The sequence below is a fragment of the Hyla sarda genome, chromosome 1 (genome assembly GCF_029499605.1).
Source record: "Hyla sarda isolate aHylSar1 chromosome 1, aHylSar1.hap1, whole genome shotgun sequence".
Lineage (NCBI taxonomy): Eukaryota > Metazoa > Chordata > Amphibia > Anura > Hylidae > Hyla > Hyla sarda.
Window position 1 is genome coordinate 109261063 of NC_079189.1, and position 21154 is coordinate 109282216.

The 21154-nt window shown below is 43.3% G+C and overlaps 2 protein-coding genes across 4 annotated transcripts in view; one reads left to right on the forward strand and one right to left on the reverse strand.

Annotated features, from left to right (window-relative positions):
• LOC130357354 (EF-hand calcium-binding domain-containing protein 6-like) overlaps positions 1-21154 on the forward strand; it is a 251524-nt gene that overhangs the window by 177252 nt on the left and 53118 nt on the right. The window lies entirely within an intron of this gene.
• On the reverse strand, positions 443-14753 carry HELT (helt bHLH transcription factor). 3 transcript variants are annotated; one of them, XM_056560094.1, is made up of 5 exons: positions 14696-14753; positions 2598-2714; positions 2392-2496; positions 1945-2041; positions 443-1576 (listed from the first exon to the last, which is right to left on the reverse strand). In XM_056560094.1, the coding sequence occupies exons 2-5, from the start codon at positions 2667-2669 to the stop codon at positions 1092-1094; spliced, it is 759 nt and encodes a 252-aa protein (XP_056416069.1). In that variant the 5' UTR covers positions 2670-2714; positions 14696-14753; the 3' UTR covers positions 443-1091. The 3 variants fall into 3 exon arrangements, with proteins under 3 accessions (XP_056416069.1, XP_056416061.1, XP_056416065.1); XM_056560086.1 differs by lacking the exon at positions 14696-14753 and adding an exon at positions 14504-14665; XM_056560090.1 differs by lacking the exon at positions 14696-14753 and having other exon boundaries at positions 2598-3091.

A 21154-nucleotide genomic window follows, 5' to 3' on the forward strand; every position in this document is an offset into this window, starting at 1 on the left:
TTTTATGGAGGGGGGGGGGGGGGCACAGAAAGCAGGTGGACCCTTGTGCAACAGTATTTGGGAATCCTGGTTTCCAACTAATGATATGATAAGAGTGATGGCAAATCCATGATTCTACATAATCCACCAGTTATTGTAAGATAGTTATAATTTCTGGAGTATCTTATATGCATTCTAACAGGCAGTAGAAAGTGCTATTATTTTTCTTTTAAAGTAGTAGTAGTGGCCCCTTCATCTGCAGTGCCCCTATGCAGCTGCTTTCTATGCCCAAATAGTATGCCCCCCTTCTGCATTTTTATAGACTGTACAAAGTGTTATTTCTTACAATATCACAGTGAGATCTTGGCTTTATGTATCCTGATTGTTCTGCTGAAAGTTTATAAAGCCTCCACTGTTTCCACACAATAAAGTCTGAACAAGCAACAAACATGGAGTGCAAAACTTTTATTACAAATTTACAGTATAAATATATCTAACTTTGTAAAGCTCACGAGGCTCCGACAGAAGAGAAAGTTTTGCATTTCAATAAATTAATGACCACGTTACAATTTACAAGTATTTACATAATAATGGTGATTTTGACCCTTGGAGCCTGCTGCTGAGCAGTGTGACAAAGGGCTCATCCCAGGGAGCAGAGCAGTCTCTGTGGGGTGGTGCAGGCACAAAGTTCCGTCAGATCATTAAGAGTCATTATACTTTCATTTTCTCCTTCGGGACATTTTGAGGTAACTACATATTGAAAATGGGCACATTGTTCAACCCACTAACAATAAACATATAAGTCATGGCTAAGAGCAGGCGGCTTGGTTCACTCATGGCAGCTCATCAAAGGCAATGAAGGCTGCAGTGATAAAATACAACACAAGGTCATAAGATTCTGTATGGTGAGATGGTGATTATACAAATGAATTGGGGCCAACAACAACCAATCAGATTCTAGCTGTCATATGAATAGTGCAATCAAAACAACTATATGATTGGTTTTTGCTGACAGGACCATTTCCCTCTAAATGTATTTTTATAGGTTTGATAGACATGATCATTTTTGCTACCTACAATCCTTGAGTTTTTGCAAGTTGTGACTCGGAGGGTCACAGGACAGCAGGATGCTGAGCACTGTGCATGCTGAAACTATTAGCATGGGAATGTCCCAAAAGGTTGAGATAATGTCTGTCCAGACTCTGCATGGGCGACAGGAAGCTACAATGCTGAGTCTGCTGGGGTGGCGTACAAGGCAGAGGCATGCTGGTTGGACTTGCCAGATAGTTCAGTGTGGGGCTCCTGTTGGTGTTATGCCATGAAAAGGATCCACCTGGACTTTGAGTATATGTGGTATCAACAGGACTTGGATAATCAGGTGGAGAAGAATGGAGTTGGCAGGACATATCCACTTCATGCAAAGAGCTGAACAGGGGCTCAGTGGTCAAATGAGCTTTAGACTGAAGGAAGGCAACAATTCGGGCATATTTGGTGTCCTTGGTTTCCATTCTCTCTACTGTGGTCAGGTAATGGACCAGGTTTTTCATGCACTCGTGATAGCCGTAATGAAAATAATTGGCAAATTCAGAGAGGAGGTCTGTTTAGAGGCAAAAGTAGAAATGAATATAAGGCAGAGATGACAAGAGAATATAAACATTCATAAGCAAGATATGTTCCAAGCAACTGTTAAAAGCTGGTGTATAAATCTACTTAGGTTGGGTTCAAACATGTCTGGAGCATTAGGATCAGTGTTTTACACAACTGGGCAAACCTGATGCCACAACTGATGCAAAAATGCTGGATAGGAAAACTATGCATTCTCCTATCTGGCATCTGGATCAGTCCATAGTTACAACTGAATCTCCTGACATAACATCAAGAACTAAGTATAACTACTTATAAACGATGAAGATTGCATAAAAACAAAGAATCAATTCCTTTAGCTAAAAGCAGGCAATATCTTACCTTTATCTCTCCCCCTTGGGAAATCAGCAGCATGCAAGGCTCTAAGGTACTGGACTGTCATTTCCAAAATTTCAGCTTTTTCCAGTTTGCCAGAATTCTGTAGATAAAACTTTAGTTTAGTTTATACATATATCATAAGAGGAAAGTTATGGTAATAGTGATAAGCTATAAACATTACAGGCAACAAATGTGGTTCTCATGGCTTCTAAATCTCTCTGACATTTGCAAAGAGCATGAGTTAGAACTAACAATAAGTTGGGTAGACCGCTTCATTGGTATCGGGGCCACATTTAAATGTCCACTTAAGAAATGTCATACTTTTTTTTTTAAGAATAGTGTATGGAACAGACAGAAGAAAAATGTGGTTATGGATAAAAGATTAGATAGATAGATAGATAGATAGATAGGGCAGAGATAGGCAAAGACACACAAGGACTGGCATCTTACCTGCTTGGCTAGAGCCATTGGTACAGTCTTGCCCAGTTCACTTAGGCAGCGGTTGATCCTGTCTCTTCTTCTCTTTTCAATGACTTTGTGGGACACAGGGGTCCTCTGGAAAGAAACAAGTTACATATATTAGCACCCTGTATAAAGGGGTATGATGCAGGAACATTAGGGAGCTGTCACTAAACCGCACAGAACTCTGCACTCACTCTGCGCTCCTTGACTTTGGCAGCTCCACCGAGAGAGATCCTGGCAGGTGTCCCCATCAGCCCGATGTCCATGCTGCAGTATGTACTCTGGGTTCTGTATCTCTTCTCCCACCCGAGCTGCGCTTATAAAGCGATCACTTATCAGCCCAGTGCATTCAGGGATTAGAGGCGCAGAGAATGGGGAGGGAGGGCTGATCACCCAGGCGAGACGGCGCTGACATTGCACAAATCCCTGTGTGGGGCTGGGGGCTGCCAGAGGGGAGGGGGCAGCAACTTTGTTAATCCACGTGGTCCTTGAAGGACAAGTGATGAGGAGGACAGAGGTGAGACGGGGCCCAGCACCTTACACTCAGCATCCTGGTGATGGCACCACCAGAGCATTAAGCTATTGCTGACCCTGTGCCAGTGTCAAGTGGTGGCAGCAGAGGACGATGTGCTGGTGCAGCCTGCAGTGAAGTCACTTTACCACCCATACTATACAGGGGCTTAGCTCACATCTGAAGTCCCTGCAGTTACATGTCCAATTTCCCTGCCTTGAATACTCACATAGAAAATCCCTATACGGGTATAGGTTGGGGCTCTGGTATGTCTCTGCAGCCTTTACTTCTCTAACCATTACCTTGTGGGAACCAACAAAAATATAGAAGAAAATGTCTTAACTGGCAATTCCACAATGTAATGTTGACACTAGGACTGCTCCCTTCAAAAGCCATAGCATACCAATAATACATGTATAGGTCTGTGGGGGAACTCCAAATTCTCAATGGTCCAGCAAATAGGAAATGTTATAATAAATCTCCTCCACCTAGTCATACAGCTGTTGTATTAATTGAAAGTGTAGCATTAATCCATAAAATGGGGTTCCTTGGGCCCACATAAGGAAATAATCTAAGCGGCCATAAATCTTTACAGAACACTGCAAAAAAAAACTGCTGTTTTAACAGTCAAAAAAAATCTGAATTTTTTAAAACTTTTTTTTTTAGCTTTTTGTTTGCCCATATTTTCAGAGTTCTTGGGGCTTCAACAAGAGTCAAAAAGAGCTGATTTCTTCCACAATCAGGTTGGAGTGAATGGAACCAAATTGTAATACCACACGCAAACTAAAGACGTGTGGTGCTGTTTTTTGGGTTTTTCTATTACTGAATAACCCTTTTAAAGGGCTATTCCCATTTGCGGAAATTTTAGAAAATTGTCCCTATTGAGTTTGTATTGGTCTCATACACCTCATGCTGTTACTATGTTTCCTTGTCATGAATAGAACACTGGGGGAAATTGATCAAAACCTGTCCAGACGAAAAGTTGCCCAGTTGCCCATAGCAACCAATCAACTCGCTTCTTACATTTTTAACAAGACCTCTGTAAAATGAAAGAAGCAATCTGATTGGTTGCTATTGGCAACTGAGCAACTTTTCCTTTGCATAGGTTCTGATAACTGTGTGCACTGAACACATGAAAACTTTGGTGTTCACCCCATCAATACTGAACTAGAACACTAGAAATTAGGGTAGTGTCAGTGTTTTTTCCACTGTGGACAATTAAGACATATCCACAGAATATGAGATGAACTGAAAAAAAATGGTGTCATGCTCCATCAGACACTGTATTATGGAGCTATCCATATTTCCATGATATGTTGCTATACAGAGCTTTAAACGGGTACTCTGGTGGAAAACTTTTAGATTTTTTATCAACTGGTGCCAGAAAGTTAAACAGATTTGTATATTACTTCTATAAAAAAAATCTTAATCCTTCCAGTACTTATTAGCTGCTGAATATTACAGAGGAAATTCTTTACTTTTTGGAACACAGAGCTCTCTGCTGACATCATGACCACAGTGCTCTCTGCTGACATCTCTGTCCATTTTAAGAACTGTCCAGAGTAGGAGAAAATCCCCATAGAAAACTTATGCTGCCCTGGACAGTTCCTAAAATGAACCGAGATGTCAGCAGAGAGCACTGTGGTCATGATGTCAGCAGAGAGCACTGTGTTCCAAAAAGAAAATCCTTGTATTATTCAGCAGTTAATAAGTACTAGAAGGATTAAGATTTTTTAATAGAAGAAATTTACAAATCTGTGAATTCGGTGTCCGTTGCTGCCGTGGCGCCGTGTCTGCGGGGGGGTGCGGCCCATAGACTGGTTTGAGTGGCATTGGGGCTGCTCTGCCGGTGGGTCGTTCCCCCCTGTGGGCATTGGCGTCGCGGCGGTGGTGGTCGCCGCCCGGTGCTGCGCCATTTTATGCTAGGGACGTTAGGGACCCACTCTGGATAGGTGGCCTTGACGTGGCGAGTGGGCTTGTACTTTTTGATCAAAAATGTATACTAACAACCTGTTAGTTTTTGATATTATGCTGAGAAGCAATCAGATCATTATACAAGACTGTAAATGTGCACCATGTCTGTTTTTCTACCCTAATTTACAAATCTGTTTAACTTTCTGGCAACAGTTGATTTAAAAAAAAGAATTATTATTAAAAAAAAAGTTTTCCACCAGAGTACCCCTTTACACAGCGGCACGGGAAGTGTATAAAGCTCTGTAGAAATGCAATGCTGTCTATGGAGAAGGCACATGTCCAAGCAGTTCTAGTGCTGACTGAATCAGTTGACGCCCACATTAGACGGAATCACTGTCTGGAATCTCTGCCCCAAGAAATTCGGGTGGTGTGAATGCCCCCTAATTGATATTCGCTAACAGGGGCACACCTTTTTTTACTTCAAGGGACACATCAGATAACCAGAACAGCAATAGCCACAGTTTCCCCATAGCACCGTCAGCCCTGTATTACCCCAATGATTGCCTGCTAGAGCTCCATATACTCCCACACAATATTCATACTACAGATTTCCCTATAATATCCAGGCCAAGGAACCTCATATGGAGGCCCAATAAATTAGGTTTTTATATATTACAACAAAACCTTTGAGGAAAAAATCATAGCATCATAGCTTCTCTCCCTTGCCTCCTGCTGAGGTCCAGTAAAGTCATAGTGCCTAGAGTGTGTGTCCAGAGTAGTGGAGGCCTCGAGTCAAGTCCTGTATCCACAACTCAAGTTCAAGTAAGATCAAGTCACCTTCCTGTCAGTCACAAGTTAGTCAAGTCAAGTCATCTGTCTACCCAGCGTGGCCTCCCATCCAACTTCAAGTCCCAGCAAGCCTGCAAGGCCTCTGTGTCACTGGTCACCTCCTTTGGCCCTGGCTGTACTGCATAGCCTGTAACAACTGTCTACCCTCAGTAAAGCTACCGTTGTCCGTAACTTGGCGTCAGTGTCTTCATTGCCCCTGTGCCTAGCCCAGGATCCAGCGGTATACCTTCGGGTAGTTAAGGCTAAACCACACCCTGGTGTCATGAACACAACGGATTAATACCATCTGCCCTGCACCTCACACCCCACCATACGAAAACTTTTGGCGTCACGAACAGGATACGGGTGTGTGCCTTATGCCACAAGTCCTCCCCCCAGTCTGAACTGTGTCCAGTATTGTCTGCAAAAATCGCATGCCGATGCAAATACAGTTTGCGCCAAAAAGTGTACGGGACTTTGGCAGTAGAATGTGTTTAACTCGAGCCGCTTGTGAAATAGAGGGGGTGGTGAAGAAAAGACTGTCATCTGTTATTGAGGAAAACCCTGAAGTCGTAAACATTATGTGCAAAATTCGTACTGAAGCAGTGTTACGTCCCAAGATGTCTGCCGCTATACCTGAAAGGGTTAATCTGTTTGAAGAAAAGTATGTGAAAGGATCCCGCCATGGCCAGCTTCCCGCCCCAGGCGTGGAAGCCAAGTCGTAGTTCCTAGTCCCAAGTGGAACTTGAAAGGTCCGCCCCTTGTTGCCAGGGGGCAGAAAAAGAGGATGCACCACTGAGTCATTTCTGGTCCCGGGCCCTGCTGATAACGAAGTTCTGGCCGGCGGACATTTTGCTGGAGACCGGTATAAGAAGCTGAGCAGATCCAGACCTCTTCAGTCTTGCGTAAGTTCCTATTGAGAGCAAGAAGATGGCGGATGCGCAGCAGACTACCCATGCAGAGAGTCCCAAGATGGCGCCAGAGGCCCGGAGAGTCACTGCGGCCTCGGTGCACATGTTCCAGGAGTTAGCGGACCGTCTCCAGAAGATCTCCATCGGGCCGAGGAGGCCTACTATCAAGTTCCACCACTCAAGGATGACGAAGACTGGCCTGCAACCCCGGTGGAAGGTACGCCGAAGTCTTCACGAGAGCCATCGCTGGTGAGGCTGTCACCCCACCACAGGACCTGGGGATCGTGGGGGGAAATCTACATGGAGGAGTCGGAAGTGAGTACCCCGGCCAAGGTCACGTTTTCTACCCCTCCATCTACCCCCAGTCCACAGCCAGCACCCCAGGTCCAGCAGCCCACAGCACGTCCCCAGTCAACACTGCTAACCAAGTGGTTATTTGGCGACGAGCCTGCACTTATACATTTCATGAGCCCTACGCATTTCAAGAATCCTACGCAAATCCCCTTCGCCTATTTCCCCTCTGAAGATTGGTACTCCGATCCATTTAGTCTCTTGCCGCCAAGTGTCAAGGAGAAAGTCATTCAAGAAGAATGCTATCTTGAGTCACCTGTTATGGACCCCAGATATCTCCGTTGAGGGTCTTCTGCAGATGTGCCCAGGCCCACTCCTGTGGTCGAGGAGGTTTGGCCTAACCAACGGGTACGAACCAAACAAACCAACCAACCTACTCCTGCTGAGGAGGATGTTTGGTCGGCCCAACAGGCACCTACACGTGATCCCCCAGTGGCGCAAGCTTCTGCTGTACAAGTGGTGGTCACTGAGAGCCCGACCATCACTGAATCCAGTTTGTCCCATGTGTCGCGGGATACTCATGTCAGCCCCATGGAGAGGGCACAGTCTCGTGGTCCTAGGTACATGTCCCAGCCTAGAAAGCAAGGTGTTCGTCGAGGTTGAGATGGAAAGTTGCCAGGCCACAGTATTTGAAGTTTACTACTATTGAATCGTGAGACTAACTGTGTTCGGGAATCGTTGTTGTTTTAGGTTTTGCAACGTTCAAGAAGTGCCTGACGAACTTGTCAAGAAGTTTACTTGTAACTACATGCGTAAGTGTTCCTGCACGGCTTTCAGCTATGACCATTTACTGAGAACTCCAAAAAAAGAACTGTAGAGCGGTACAATGAAAATCTGTATATATCATCAGAGTAATATATTTTTGCCCATGATTTTTGCACAAATAGATACTTATGTTGGTGTGCTGTAATAAAACGTGTATAACGTGTGTACAGGAATGGCTAAAGTGTGCAGTGTTTTTATTCATGGCAATCTATATGGGAGGTATCCTGACCCAGTCAGGAAAAGCGTAGCCATTATCTCACCACCAAGGTACAAAGTTTAATTCACCCTAAAACATGTAAAAGTTATGTACCACACATAGTCCAGTTATATGGTAAAAGTAGTCCACATACGTAAATATATCAGTTAGGACTAAAACATTATTTGAACACCCAGTCCACCCATGTCTATAGTAAATATGTCTAATGTTTTCTCATGTCCAAGTGTACGGGATACTTTACTGGCTAGAAAGGTATTCCTGATAGCTATACAAAACACGTACAGTGACAGAGATAATATAATGTCAAAGTAATACTTATGTCTAGATTAATATGTACAGAGTTCTGGGGGGAAGTGAGTAAGACCAAGGGACCCCAGTAGCCAAGGCATTGGGTAGATATCCTTTGGCAGCCCAATCCGAAAAATCTTTAATAATTGTTATGCATATTGTTGTTAGAGAGTGTCCAGAACGTCATTACAAGGTCAAAAGTCCTTGCATATGTACAAGAGCATGTATGAACATTCACCATGCCATATGGACTCATTTCTGTTTGTCATCAGACCTGGTAAGGGCTTTGTGTTAAAAATGCCTCAGGAACTGTCATTGGCCCCAGTGGTCGCTACGGTCCTCCACCCTCCAGGACTGGGCATCGAGGGCGACTGCAATCAAGAGGGGGAGTTTGTGGTGGCCCATTAAAGGATGGTGTTGCTCCCTACCTTCCCTGACCTGTCAGGCAGTGTCCCTCAGTGTTCCATGGCCCCCTGTAGTTGTTTCCCCATTTGCATATATGTTGTATATTAAAATAAATGTTATGCCTTTAATAAAATGTACCCTGTGATAGTTACCCAGGAGGTACCAGTGACCAGCTGACTCCAAAGGGGACCTATGGGCTCCCTGCTAGTCTCCCCCATATAAACCCTGGGTGGAGCTAGCTTCTCTCTCTTGCTTCCTGGTGAGGTCCAGTGAAGTCGTGCCTAGTGTGTGTGTCCAGAGTAGTGGAGGCCTCAAGTCAAGTCCTGCAGCCACAAGTCAAGTGCAAGTAAGATAAAGTCACCGTCCTGTGAGTCACAAGTCAGTCAAGTAAAGTCATCTGTCTACCCAGCGTGGCCTGCACTAAATTCTCCCGTCCAACTACAAGTCCCAGCAAGCCTGCGAGGTCTCTGTGTCACTGGTCAACTCCTTGGGCCCTGGCTGTACTGTTCCATTTGTCTATCCTCAGTAAAGATACCGTTGTCTGTAACTTGGCGCTGGTGTCTTCATTGCCCCCGTGCCTAGCCCAGGATCCATCCATATACCTTCGGATGGTTAAGGCTAAACCACGCCATGGCGTCATGAACACAAGGGGTTAATACCATCTGCTCCTAGGGTAACAACATCTGCCCTGCACCTCACACACCCCCATACCACACTTCCTTTGAGCTTAATGTGTAATGCTAATAAATTCCCTAGCATTGTTTAAAAATGTGTACATTTTACAAGATTAACAGACAACATAACAAAAATACACTCTATGTACAATCAACTTGATTTGAAAGAAATCTGTCCATGAAGGGGTGACCAAATAACTATGTATAATATATAGATTTCTTGCATGATCTTTTTATGCCCATCTATGCATCTATAACAAGGGAACATCCTCCAGGTCTAGATAAAAGAAGGTTTTTACACCAACACAGATGGGATTCTTTACTGTAATAGCAGTGAGTAAATCAAACTCTCTGCCAGAATAAGTGGTCATGGTCAACTCAATAAAAGAGACCAAAAGGGGCCTGGATTCATTTCTGGAGAGTAATAACATTACAGGTACTAGATACTAGATTTATATAGACAAAACGTTGATCCAGGGATTTATTACCATACAGTGACCCCCCGACCTACGATGGCCAAGACATATGATCAAATCGACATACGATGGCCTCTCAGAGGCCATCGCATGTCGATGTAAGTATCGACATACAATGCTTTTTTATGTCGGGGCCATCGCATTAAGTGCTATCCGGCAGCGCAAAATGCTTAAGCTGCTGCCGGATAGCAGCTTAATGTTCCCAGTGTGGTGCGGTAAGTATTACTTACCCCTCCACGATGCTCCGGGGTGCCCTCCGGGTCCAGCGCTGGTCTTCCGGTGTCTTCATGGCCCTCTCCGATGACGTCAATACGCTGCTGCACACGTCATTCAATAGGAATGGCTTACGCAGCGGCATAATGACGTCGCTACGCAGGACCAGTAAGGCCTTGCGGAAGACAGCAGAGGACCGGAGAAGACAGCGGAGGACCGGAGAAGACAGAAGAGGACTGGAGAAGACAGCGGAGGACCGGAGAAGACCAGGAGAGCCCAGCAGAGGACCGCAGGAGACCAGGAGAGCCCAGCGGAGGCCCGGGGTCAAAATCGGGAGCGGCGGAGACACCATCGCGAGCGGCGGGGACAGGTGAGTACAGCTTCCTATACTTTACATTGCACAAATCCCTCAACATACGATGGATTCGACAAACGATGGCCCGTTTGGAACGAATTACCATCGTATGTTGAGGGACCACTGTATTTGGAGTCGGGAAGGAATTTTTCCCTGTATGGGGAAATTGGCCTCAGCCTCATAAGTGTTTTTTGCCTTCCTCTGGATCAACACAGTATGGACAAAATAGGCATATAGGTTGAACTTTCTTTCAACCTTATAGATTATGTTACTAAATGTGTCACCCTTATCCTTAGAATTTGGTTGAGCTGATTGTCTAGGTAGATGAACCTTTTCTCTTATGCAGTTCCAGGTCCAACTCTCAAGAAGGGTAATGGGGTTCTCTAGGGAAAATTGATTGATGGCCTATCCACAGAATAGGCTCATCTGAGAGTTCCCACATCTACACAGCTGCTTCTCCTGGATGTAAACACAGTGTACAGAGCTGGAATCCTCCGTACATTGTGTAATGGAGGCATCAGGGTATTGCAGCTCAGCTTCCATTCACTTCCAGTACTTACCAGCTGCTGTGCTCCACAGGAAGTTCTTTTCTTTTTGAATTTCTTTTCTGTCTGGCGATAGTGCTCTCTGGTGACACTTCTATCTGGAACTGTCTAGAGCAGGAGAGGTTTTCTATGGGTATTTGCTCCTGCTTCCTGACATGGACAGAGATGTCAGATGAGAGCACTGTGGTCAGACAGAAAATAAATTCAAAAAGAAAATAACTCCCTCTGTAGTATACAGCAGCTGATAAGTACTGGAAGGATTAAGATTTTTAAATAGAAGTAATTTAAAAATCTGTTTTAACTTTCTGGCATCAGTTTATAAAAAAAAATAAAAAATGTTTTCCACCGGAGTACCCCTTTAAGGCCTGTTTTCCAGACTTTTCCAGGGCATGTGACTGGTTTCATACTTATGACATCATCTTCATCTCCCGAGCTGGTATGCAATGTTTACGGGAACTTCTCTGATGGTAGAAAGCTGAAAGTAATGTGCCACACAGGTCAGAGAGGAAGAGGAGTGTACAGCAGTGAATGGCTGCCCAGTCCCCTCAGTGATAGGGCAAAGGGCCTGTATTAGGAAGTGGTCAGGGATGTCTGGGACTAGTCAATGACCCTGACTATAAGATGCAGGGACTTTTTAAGATTTTCTCATGCTATGATGTCATATCTCATAGTCCAAAAATATGGTGTGTATTTTGTGTACACAGAATCATATGGTAGATATGTGAGAAGATTTTTTTTTAAATACGTATGTGTTTCCCCGAAAATACACCCTACCCCGAAAATAATCCCTAGCTGGATTATCGGGATGGGCTGCAATATAAGCCCTACCCCGAAAATAAGACCTAGGCCGGTGGTCTTCAACCTGCGGACCTCCAGATGTTGCAAAACTACAACTCCCAGCATGCCCGGACAGCCGTTGGCTGTCCCGGCATGCTGGGAGTTGTAGTTTTGCAACATCTGGAGGTCCGCAGGTTGAAGACCACTAACCTAGGCAATGCCCGGGCTGCAAATATTAAAAAACAAACTTTAACTTACCGTACCTTCGTCCTCCTTTCCCCCGTTGGGACGTCACAGAGCCTTCAGCCTATCATCGGCCGCAGCGTTGTCCCACCTCGGCCGATGATAGGCTGAGCGCATTGTCATGTGAGGAGCTGGCCGGCTTCTTACATGACAGTAGGCTCAGCCTTTTATCGGCCGAGGCGGGACATCACTGCGGCCGGTGATAGGCTGAAGGCTCTGTGACGTTCCCATCCCCAGGAAGCAGCAAGAACAGCGGAGGGACCATGAGGCCGGTTCCTTAGCAACGGGGGAACGGAGGACGAAGGTAGAGTTAAAATGAGTTTTTTAATATTTGCAGCCCTGGCACAGGAATACAAAGTACAAGTAGTGATAATTATTTGGCAGGGGGGGAGAGAAGCTGTGCTCACGGGTGACATACGATTAGTCTCCCGATGTGGGGTGCAGCGCTGGGCTGATAAACCGGTGGCGGGGGAAGTTGGGGGGGGGGGCAGAGCTGCACCCATCACATGATGATGAGGAGGGGGGGGTAAATATCGTTAAATGTTGTTCAATGTACATACCGTAAATAAATAAGTCCTACCCTGAAAATAAGCCCTAGTGTGTTTTTTTGTGACTAAAATTAATATAAGACCCGGTCTTATTTTCGGAGAAACACGGTACATATATGCTGTTTGTTGTTGTTGTTGTTTTTTAAGCAATACAATATGCTTAGTATGCGATCTGTAATCTGTAAGGATCGAATGAACTTAATATGAATTTCTAAACACTTATTGTACTTGTGTATTGTTGTCATACAATTCAGAAACGATATTACTTAGATTTCATACATGTCAACTATTTATAGTATCATACTCTAAAGAAATCATTACATGCACATTTTTCTGCTGATACATGCTGGATTTCCAAACAGTATGCAACACACTAACCTGCTAACACTTGCTTGTTAAAGGGGAACTCCGTCCCCAGACATCTTATGCCCTACTCAATGGATAGGGGATAAGATGTCTGATTGTGGGGGGGTCCATCACACCCCCTTCACATAGACAGAAATTAAGGGCATGAGCATGGCATGATGTCACAACCACAGCCACCCGAAGCTATTTTCAGAATGGCGGGGTGCCAGCCTGGAGATCACAGGGGTCCCCAGCAGTTGGACCCTCATTGGATAGGGCATAAGATGTTTAGGGGCTGAGTACCCCTTTAAGAACTTTTTAGCAGACTTAAAGGGGTACTCCAGTGGGAAAAAAAATTAAAAATCAACTGGTGCCAGAAAGTTAAACATATTTGTAAATTACTTCTATTTAAAAATCTAAATCCTTCCAGTACCTATCAGCTGCTGTACACTACAGAGAAAGTTATGTAGTTCTTTTCTGTCTGACCACTGTGCTCTCTGCTGACACCTCTGTCCATGTCAGAAACTGTCCAGAGCAGGAGAGATTTTCCATAGGGATTTGCTCCTACTCTGGACAGTTCCTGACATGGACAGAGGTGTCAGCAGAGAGCACTGTGGTCTGAGAGAAAAGAAATTAAAAAAGAAAAGAACTTCCTGTGGAGCATATAGCAGCTGATAAGTACTGGAAGGATTAAGATTTACAATTTACAAATCTGTTTAACTTTCTGGCACCAGTTGATTAAAAAAAAAATAATAATTTCCACTGGAGTATCCCTTTAACCACTGATCTGTTATAAATTGCATTTTGCGTGTTTATTAAAAAAAAAATAGAGTAATTATTACAACTTTAAGTAAGCACTCAGGGAATTGTATGCGTTTGGGCAGCATTAACTACTGTTAGAGAATAATGTAGAGTTTCTTGTGTACGCCTTGTGCTTTCATGTTTTGCTGATGTGGCATGCATAAGTTTGCAGCCATACCGATTGTAATTTTATAACTGAAATAATTTCCTAATGCTGCCTACATTTCACAATCCTGTGGCTTTGTGGAGAGAGGAAGTGAAGTTTTATTACTGCAACTGGCCATCTAATTGAGGCTGCTGGAGTTCAGAGAAGTGAACTGATTAGACTCATAAATAGGTTGAGGTCAGTTCACATTATATGTAGTTCTGATACCTATTTAGAATGTGTTTTTTTTTGTTTTTTTTTTAATATGGCCATGAGATAAAAGGGATTTGACCTATAATCACAGTTGAGGTGTTTTATGAAGATTTATGAAGACAAGGGAAGTGTATAACTACTATATACTGATCTCATAGCAGCTTCAGTATACAGATAGAGCTAGGAAGGGAGGGGTCCGGGAGCTGGCAAGAGCAACCTGATAGATGATGAAGTCATCATGTAGTTCATAGGAAGTCAGCTAACCTAGAAGTGATCACCTTGACACCCTGACACCCCCTCCCCCCCATGGTCGCCCCCATGGCATGCCCGCAATCTTTCCCATCATCTGTGAAAAAATATACTAAAACCCTGAGGAAGGAGCTGCCTTTCACAACATGGGTAAGCAACAATCTACTTTGAGCAGTCAAAATGACCTTTCTTTGCACTTTATGGTTGTATGTAATGTCAGGTGTCGGGGGCCTATTATGGCTAGAGAGTTCTTCTGACTTATCCTGTCTTGCTGCTTCATGTGTAATATGTTTACAATTAGCTCTGAATATAATAGATATTATTACCATTATTACTGCCCTTTGGTGGGAGTTTGTATACCCTCACATCATTATGTGAATATTAGTGGGCATTGGTTCCCTGAACTTTTTTGTGACTTAGTGCATTCTCCTAGCTATATTTCAGTCTGTACTTTTATCTGAGCACCTTTTCTATGTTCTTTTGTATTAATAAAGATATTGGGGGAGATTTATCAAAACCTGTGCAGAGGAAGAGTGGTGCAGTTGCCCATAGCAACCAATCAGACTGCTTCTTTCATTTTCCACAGGCCTCTAAAGAGGCCTGTGGAAAATGAAAGAAGCAATCTGATTGGTTGCTATGGGCAACTACACCACTCTTCCTCTGCACAGGTTTTGATAAATCTCCCCAATTGTTTTTAATACTTTATATGGATTATCAACTGGTGGTTTTTCTTTGGTATATATACGTTATACAAGTTGATAGAGAATGTAATTCCTCATGATTTGTCCATCACTGGCCCCATTACAATTTTGCAGAGTATGGGTTATGGGGTTAGGCGTAGAAACCTGATGGAACTTTTGGTGTATATCTTCTCCATATGGCCCAGACCATCATGACAATTTCTTCCTTTCACAACTTGTCTCCACAGAACCTGCCAGACAAACATTTTAGGCTCCACACAATCAGGTTCATGCACCTATAGCACTCTATACAGTAATGGTAGAATGGGTAGATAAGTGCGTGAGGGAAGAGTAGGTAGAAATAATAAGTTAAAGCCTGTAGTGTTACTTAAACTCTACAGTATGTTACACAATACATAAATAATAATAATATTTATTATTTATATAGCACCAATAAATTTTGCAGCAAATTAGGGCTATTTGGTTTAGAAAATATATCTATACATATTTTAGGGGGCAGTACAGAGATATCTCACATGATTTAGTTTTACTCCGAACAACACCTATAACAAGGGGGCATCCTCTACGGCTAGAGGAAAGAAGATATACACCAGCACTGATGGGGATTCTTTACTGTAAGAGCAGTGATACTATGAAACACTCTGCCAAAGGAAGTGGTCATGGTGGACTCAATAAAATAATTCACACAGAGGATTAATAATAATATAAAGCGCCATGGTCTGCTTTAAGCCACATGATAATGGCATATTACACAGCTTTAGCTTTAGTGTCTGAGAAGAGGTAACAATCCCTTTGGTAGCCTTAGTAGAAGACATGTTAGAGAGTATATAGGAAATGTTGGATTCACTCTTGCAGAACTTTGAGTGTTCTCAAGTCTAGATTTTTACAGGTTGCCTCCCCTTGAATTATTTTGTTACATATAAATAGTTGTGCTACAATACCATATAGCAGGGCGTAGGGGTGTAAAGTTTGTGGTATGAAAGCACTGAGCACTTTGAAACTAGGTTTACACTTTGCATGATAAAAACAAAAAAATGGCAGTAAAGTAAATATAAAAAGCAGCAGTAAATTTAAGAATGTGCTCTATGAAAGTCTATGGGAAAGCAGCTGTCAGTGCACACATTAGGGGAGATTTATTATGTGAAGCATTTTGATACTCCGCGTATATGTAGTTAGTGTGCTGAACTTACTAACAGGTGCATGCCACTGATTTTGGACAGAAATACAAGACCCATTGACTTCTATAAGATTCTGCTGTTGAATTCCACCCAAAAGCTATATTTACACGGCAGAATTTCCATGTATAATCTGGAGGAAAAATTTAGCTTGGAAATTCTGCTACATAAAGTTTAACATTGTGGTGAATAGAATTTCCGGTGTTCCAGTCACACAACAGATTTTTCGTTGTGGTATTTCCCCTGCAAAAAATCCGCATTCCAGATTCTGCTAAAAACTTTGAACCTGTCAATAGTTTTTCAGACTTCCTCAGCAGAGTCAATGGGACTCTGAATTCTGTCCGAAATCTGTGCGTTGAGTGCAAGAAATTCTGTTTAAATTCAACACAAATTCCACTCACATTCTGCATGAAATCTGCAAAACTGCAAAGTATCTGCTGCCAGAGTGTCAGAAAGGAATCTGAGCGAAAGTCAAAGAATGTTACACAATACATAAATAATAATAATATTTATTTATATAGCGCCAACAAATTCTGCAGCAAATTAGGGCTATTTAGATTAGAAAATATATGTATACATATTTTAGGGGGCAGTACAGAGATATCTCTCATGATCTATTTTTACTCAGGACTAAATCTATAACAAGGGGGCATCCACTTTCACTGCTGAAATTTATCAGTGTGCACAGAGCAGCAGAATACCATGGAAATACAATGGAAATTTTCTGCACATAGAATTCTGCAGTAAGGGCCCTTTTCCACAGCAGCAGTTTTTTGCCAAATGTCCGGACCGAATTTCCATCAGACAATGGACCCCGGCACTAGGATTGCTTGGGAACATGCTGTCTCCATAGGTGGCAATGCATTTCCGAGCTGAAACTAGGAGTGGGTCCAAAACAAAGAAGAGCTGCACTTCTCTATTTAAGTGTGAAAATTCTCTAAAGCTGCAGTCCCAAAGGTCTTAGGGTAACATTTTATAAATAACGTTATTACAAAGCTATTTAACAAAGTGGTCAGTAAATAGAACATTATAAGGCTATGTTCACACAGGATTTTTCCATGTTTTTTGTACCAAAAACTGCCATTATTTTAATGGTCCAAAAGGTGGTCAAATAGGGTTCTCTTTTTCCAGTTATTCACCCTTATACTAGCTTAAAGGAGTACTCTAGCGCAGAGTATTCCTGCTCCGTCCTGCCCAAGCTGCAAAATAAATGAAAATGAACCATCACTCACCTCCCTGGGTTCCTGCGGAGCGCCACTACAGCTGATCGGTTCTCCGATCCATCTCCTTCATACTTCCGGGTGTAACAAAGTGTCACATGGCGCTCAGCCTATCACCGGCCGAGGCAGAACATTGCGGTGGCCGGCGATAGGCTGAGCGCCATGTGACGCTTCGTTACACCCGGAAGTATGAAGGAGATGGACCGGAGAACCGATCAGCTGTAGTGGCACTCCGCGGGAACCCAGGGAGGTGAGTGATGGTTCATTTTCATTTATTTTGCAGCCCGGGCAGGACGGAGCAGGAATATTCTGCACTAGAGTACTACTTTAAACAACTGTGACACATTGCACCCTTAAATGTAATATTGCCATACACTGACAACCTAAATATAATACTAGTACATGTTGTGCTCCAAAAGACTGCCGCATAGTGTCCACAGCAAGGAGATAAAAGTCATGCTGCACTCTGAATGGCACTTTATTTATTAAAATCCATAGAGCCTCATGGAGAACTCACTCTCTTCCTGTAGGCTCTAGGCAGTCCTCATGACGTTGTATGGCTCCATGGATTATACTAAATAAAGTGACTTATTTATGGTGAGTGCCGATAGACTTGTTATTGATGTTATTTTGGAGTATCTTGATAAAAATTAATTTATGACTTCATATCAGCATGGGTTTATGAGGGTTCGGTCCTGTCAAACTAACCTGATCAACTTTTATGAGGAGGTATTTGATACGGTGCCACATAAAAGATTGGTACATAAAATGAGAAGAATTGGGCTGGGGGAGAATGTGTGTAAGTGGGTAAGTAACTGGCTCAATGATAGGAAACAGAGGATAGTTATTAATTGTACTTATTCTGATTGGTTGACTGTTACTAGCGGGGTACCACAGGGTAAGTTTTGAGTCCTATTCTATTTAATATATTCATTATTGACCTTGTAGAGGGGTTGAATAGTAAAGTAGCAATCTTTGCAGGTGATACTAAACTCTGTAAAGCGGTAAACACTATAGAGGACAGTGCACTGTTACAATTGGATCTGCATAGGTTGGAGGTTTGGGCTGGGAAGTGGTAGATGAGGTTCAACACTGATAAATGTAAGGTAATGCACACGGGGAAGAAAAATCTGGGCTGGGATCATGTATTAAATGGGAGAACACTTGGGACGACTGACGTGGAAAAGGATTTAGGAGTCTTAGTTATCAGTAAATTTAGCTATAGTGACCAGTGTCGGGCAGCTGCTGCCAAGGCAAATAGAATCATGGAGTGCATCAATAGGGGCATAGATGCCCACGACAAGGAAATAATTCTACCACTGTACAAATCACTAGTCAGACCACACATAGAATACTGTGTACAGTACTGGGCACCAGTGTACAAGAAAGATATAGTGGAGCTGGAGAGGGTTCAAAGACGGGCAACCAGGGTAATACAGGGAATGGGAGGACAACAGTACCCAGAAAGATTAGCAGAATTGGGGTTATTTAGTTTAGAAAAAAGAAGGCTTAGGGATGACCTAATAACTATGTATAAATATATCAGGGGCAGTACAGAGATCTCTCCCATGACCTATTTAAAACCAGGACTGTATCTATAACAAGGGGGCATCCTCTACGTTTGGAGGAAAGAAGGTTTCTACACCAGCACAGACGGGGGTTCTTTACTGTAAGAGCAGTGAGACTGTGGAATTCTCTCCCGGAGGAGGTGGTCATGGTGTACTCTGTAAGAGAGTTCAAAAGGGGCCTAGGTGCATTTCTGGAGAGTAAGAACATTGCAGGTTATGGATTCTAGATTTATAGGGACAGAAGGTTGATACATATTTGGAGTCGGGAAGGAATTTTTACCTCTAGTATGAGAGTTTTTTGCCTTCCTCTGGATCAACTCAGTAGGGACTCATTAGGGATATAGATTGAACTTGATGGACTCTGTTTTTTTTTCCAGCTTATGAACTATGTTACTATGATGTTGATGTTTGCTGTGTTTTTTCTCACAGTTGAGCACTGCCTGGGCCCTAAATGTGGCCACTCTGAATTGGAAAGATACTCAGGGTGGATCAGCCACACGCAGTGCTGTTGTATATATGTTCTTGGTGACTGTACTGCTACATAGTGTACTCATGAATATAATTCTGCCACACACTGTGACCCCTGTACCAATTAATTATGCCACCATACCACTTATATATATCACTGTGTGACCATGAATGAATTGTGCTACTTTGCCCCTTGAATAAATTGTGCCAATGTTACTGCCCCCTGAAGGAACTGCGCCACTGTCTCTCTAAAGTTATTTTGCCACTTTAATTAACACTGAACTGTTTCACTGTTACTTTAATGAACTGTGTGCCACTGTGCACCCTGAATTTTGCTACTGTGCCCCCTAGTATTACTCTCACCCTTAATGAACTGTGTACTACTGTGCCTCCTGAATTGTGCCACTGTGCTCCTCAATAGGCTGTGCACCACTGTGCCCCCAGAATTGTGCTACTGTCCTCATTGAATTATGCCACTGCTCCCCTTAATGAGCTGTAAGCCTCTGTGCCTCTAAAAAATTCCTTGCCTCCTGAATATACCATTCTCTGTATCTGTGCTGCTATGCAGATCTGGCCTCTTCTGATCGTCTCTGAATAGCAGTAGAATGATTTAGGCAGCGTTAATTGGGCTGTCTGCATCGCACAGGAAGTGCCAACTGGCCAGGCAGGGAACCAAGTGTTCCCTTACCCCTACTGGTGCTTCGAGTATTCATATCTATCGGCATCTTTAAGACTCCAATAGAATTAAATCTAGGGTAAACCAGATATCTTGTGAAATAGTTGTTCTTTTAGTAATTGCCTCAGGAGAGCCAACAAAATCTATTTGATGAAGGGTATAATTCTTCCATTGCTCCATCTGTTCCAAATAAACCTTTCATTATTTAATATGCAGTTATGGCCGTTTGAATTTAGTACTGTCTGTCAGCCCCTGCAAATATACATTGTTATCCTGCTGTGTCCTGCAGTTGGTCTCCAACCAGAAGCACAACTCGGGGGAACAGTGGCACAATTAAGGGGGGGCAGTGGCACACAGCTCATTGAGGGGGACAGTGGCAAAATTTTGAATTGATTTTGAATTTAGAATTCTGAATTGTGCCACGATCCTCCTCAATGAGCTGTTTGCCAATTGCCCCCTTTGAGAGGGACAGTGGCATAATTGAGGGGACACAATGGCACAGAATTTATCGAGGGGACAATCACAAAATTCAAGGGGCATAGAAGCACAAATCTGGGACACCCTTTAGGGGGCACAGTAGCACACAGCTCATTGAGGGGGCAGTGACACATTTCAGGGGTACAGTGGCATTATTAATTGATATAAAGGTAAGAAAACAAAAGTAGCCTCCACTCAGAGGGCTTTATTGTAGGTATCAGTGCATATATATATAGCTTCGGCGGGCAGGATGTTAGGAGCAGAGGTATTGGGACTGCACTTCCACAAGCCGATACACATGCCTGCCAAAGCTGTATATATGAACGGATACCTACAATAAAGCCCTCTGAATGGTGAGTGCTGGCTACTGTTGTTTTCTTACCTTTATATCGCATTTGTGGATCAGCATTGTGCACCGCCGCAATCGGAGCAGGTGCATGAAGTGTAGCAATCATACCTTGTGTACGCTGTGAGGCTACTAGTGGTGTATGGGCCCGTGCTACTATTTCTCACTGAACTATTGGCATTAATTGAAATGGCAACATTTCTTCAAGGGTATGGTGGCACAATTACTTTAGGGTGCACAGTAGCACACAACTCTTTAAGGTAGCAATGACACTGGCCCATTGTATTTAGCGGCACGGCATTCCTTCAAGGGCACATACTGGTTAAGAAGAGGTACAGTGGCATAA

Coding starts and splice junctions, on each gene's coding strand:
- HELT (XM_056560086.1), bottom strand. Junction 2,042..2,391: donor CAATGGCTCTAGCCAAGCAG/GTAAGATGCCAG, acceptor TTTTATCTACAG/AATTCTGGCAAACTGGAAAA. Junction 1,577..1,944: donor CCCAAGGGGGAGAGATAAAG/GTAAGATATTGC, acceptor GCCTCTAAACAG/ACCTCCTCTCTGAATTTGCC.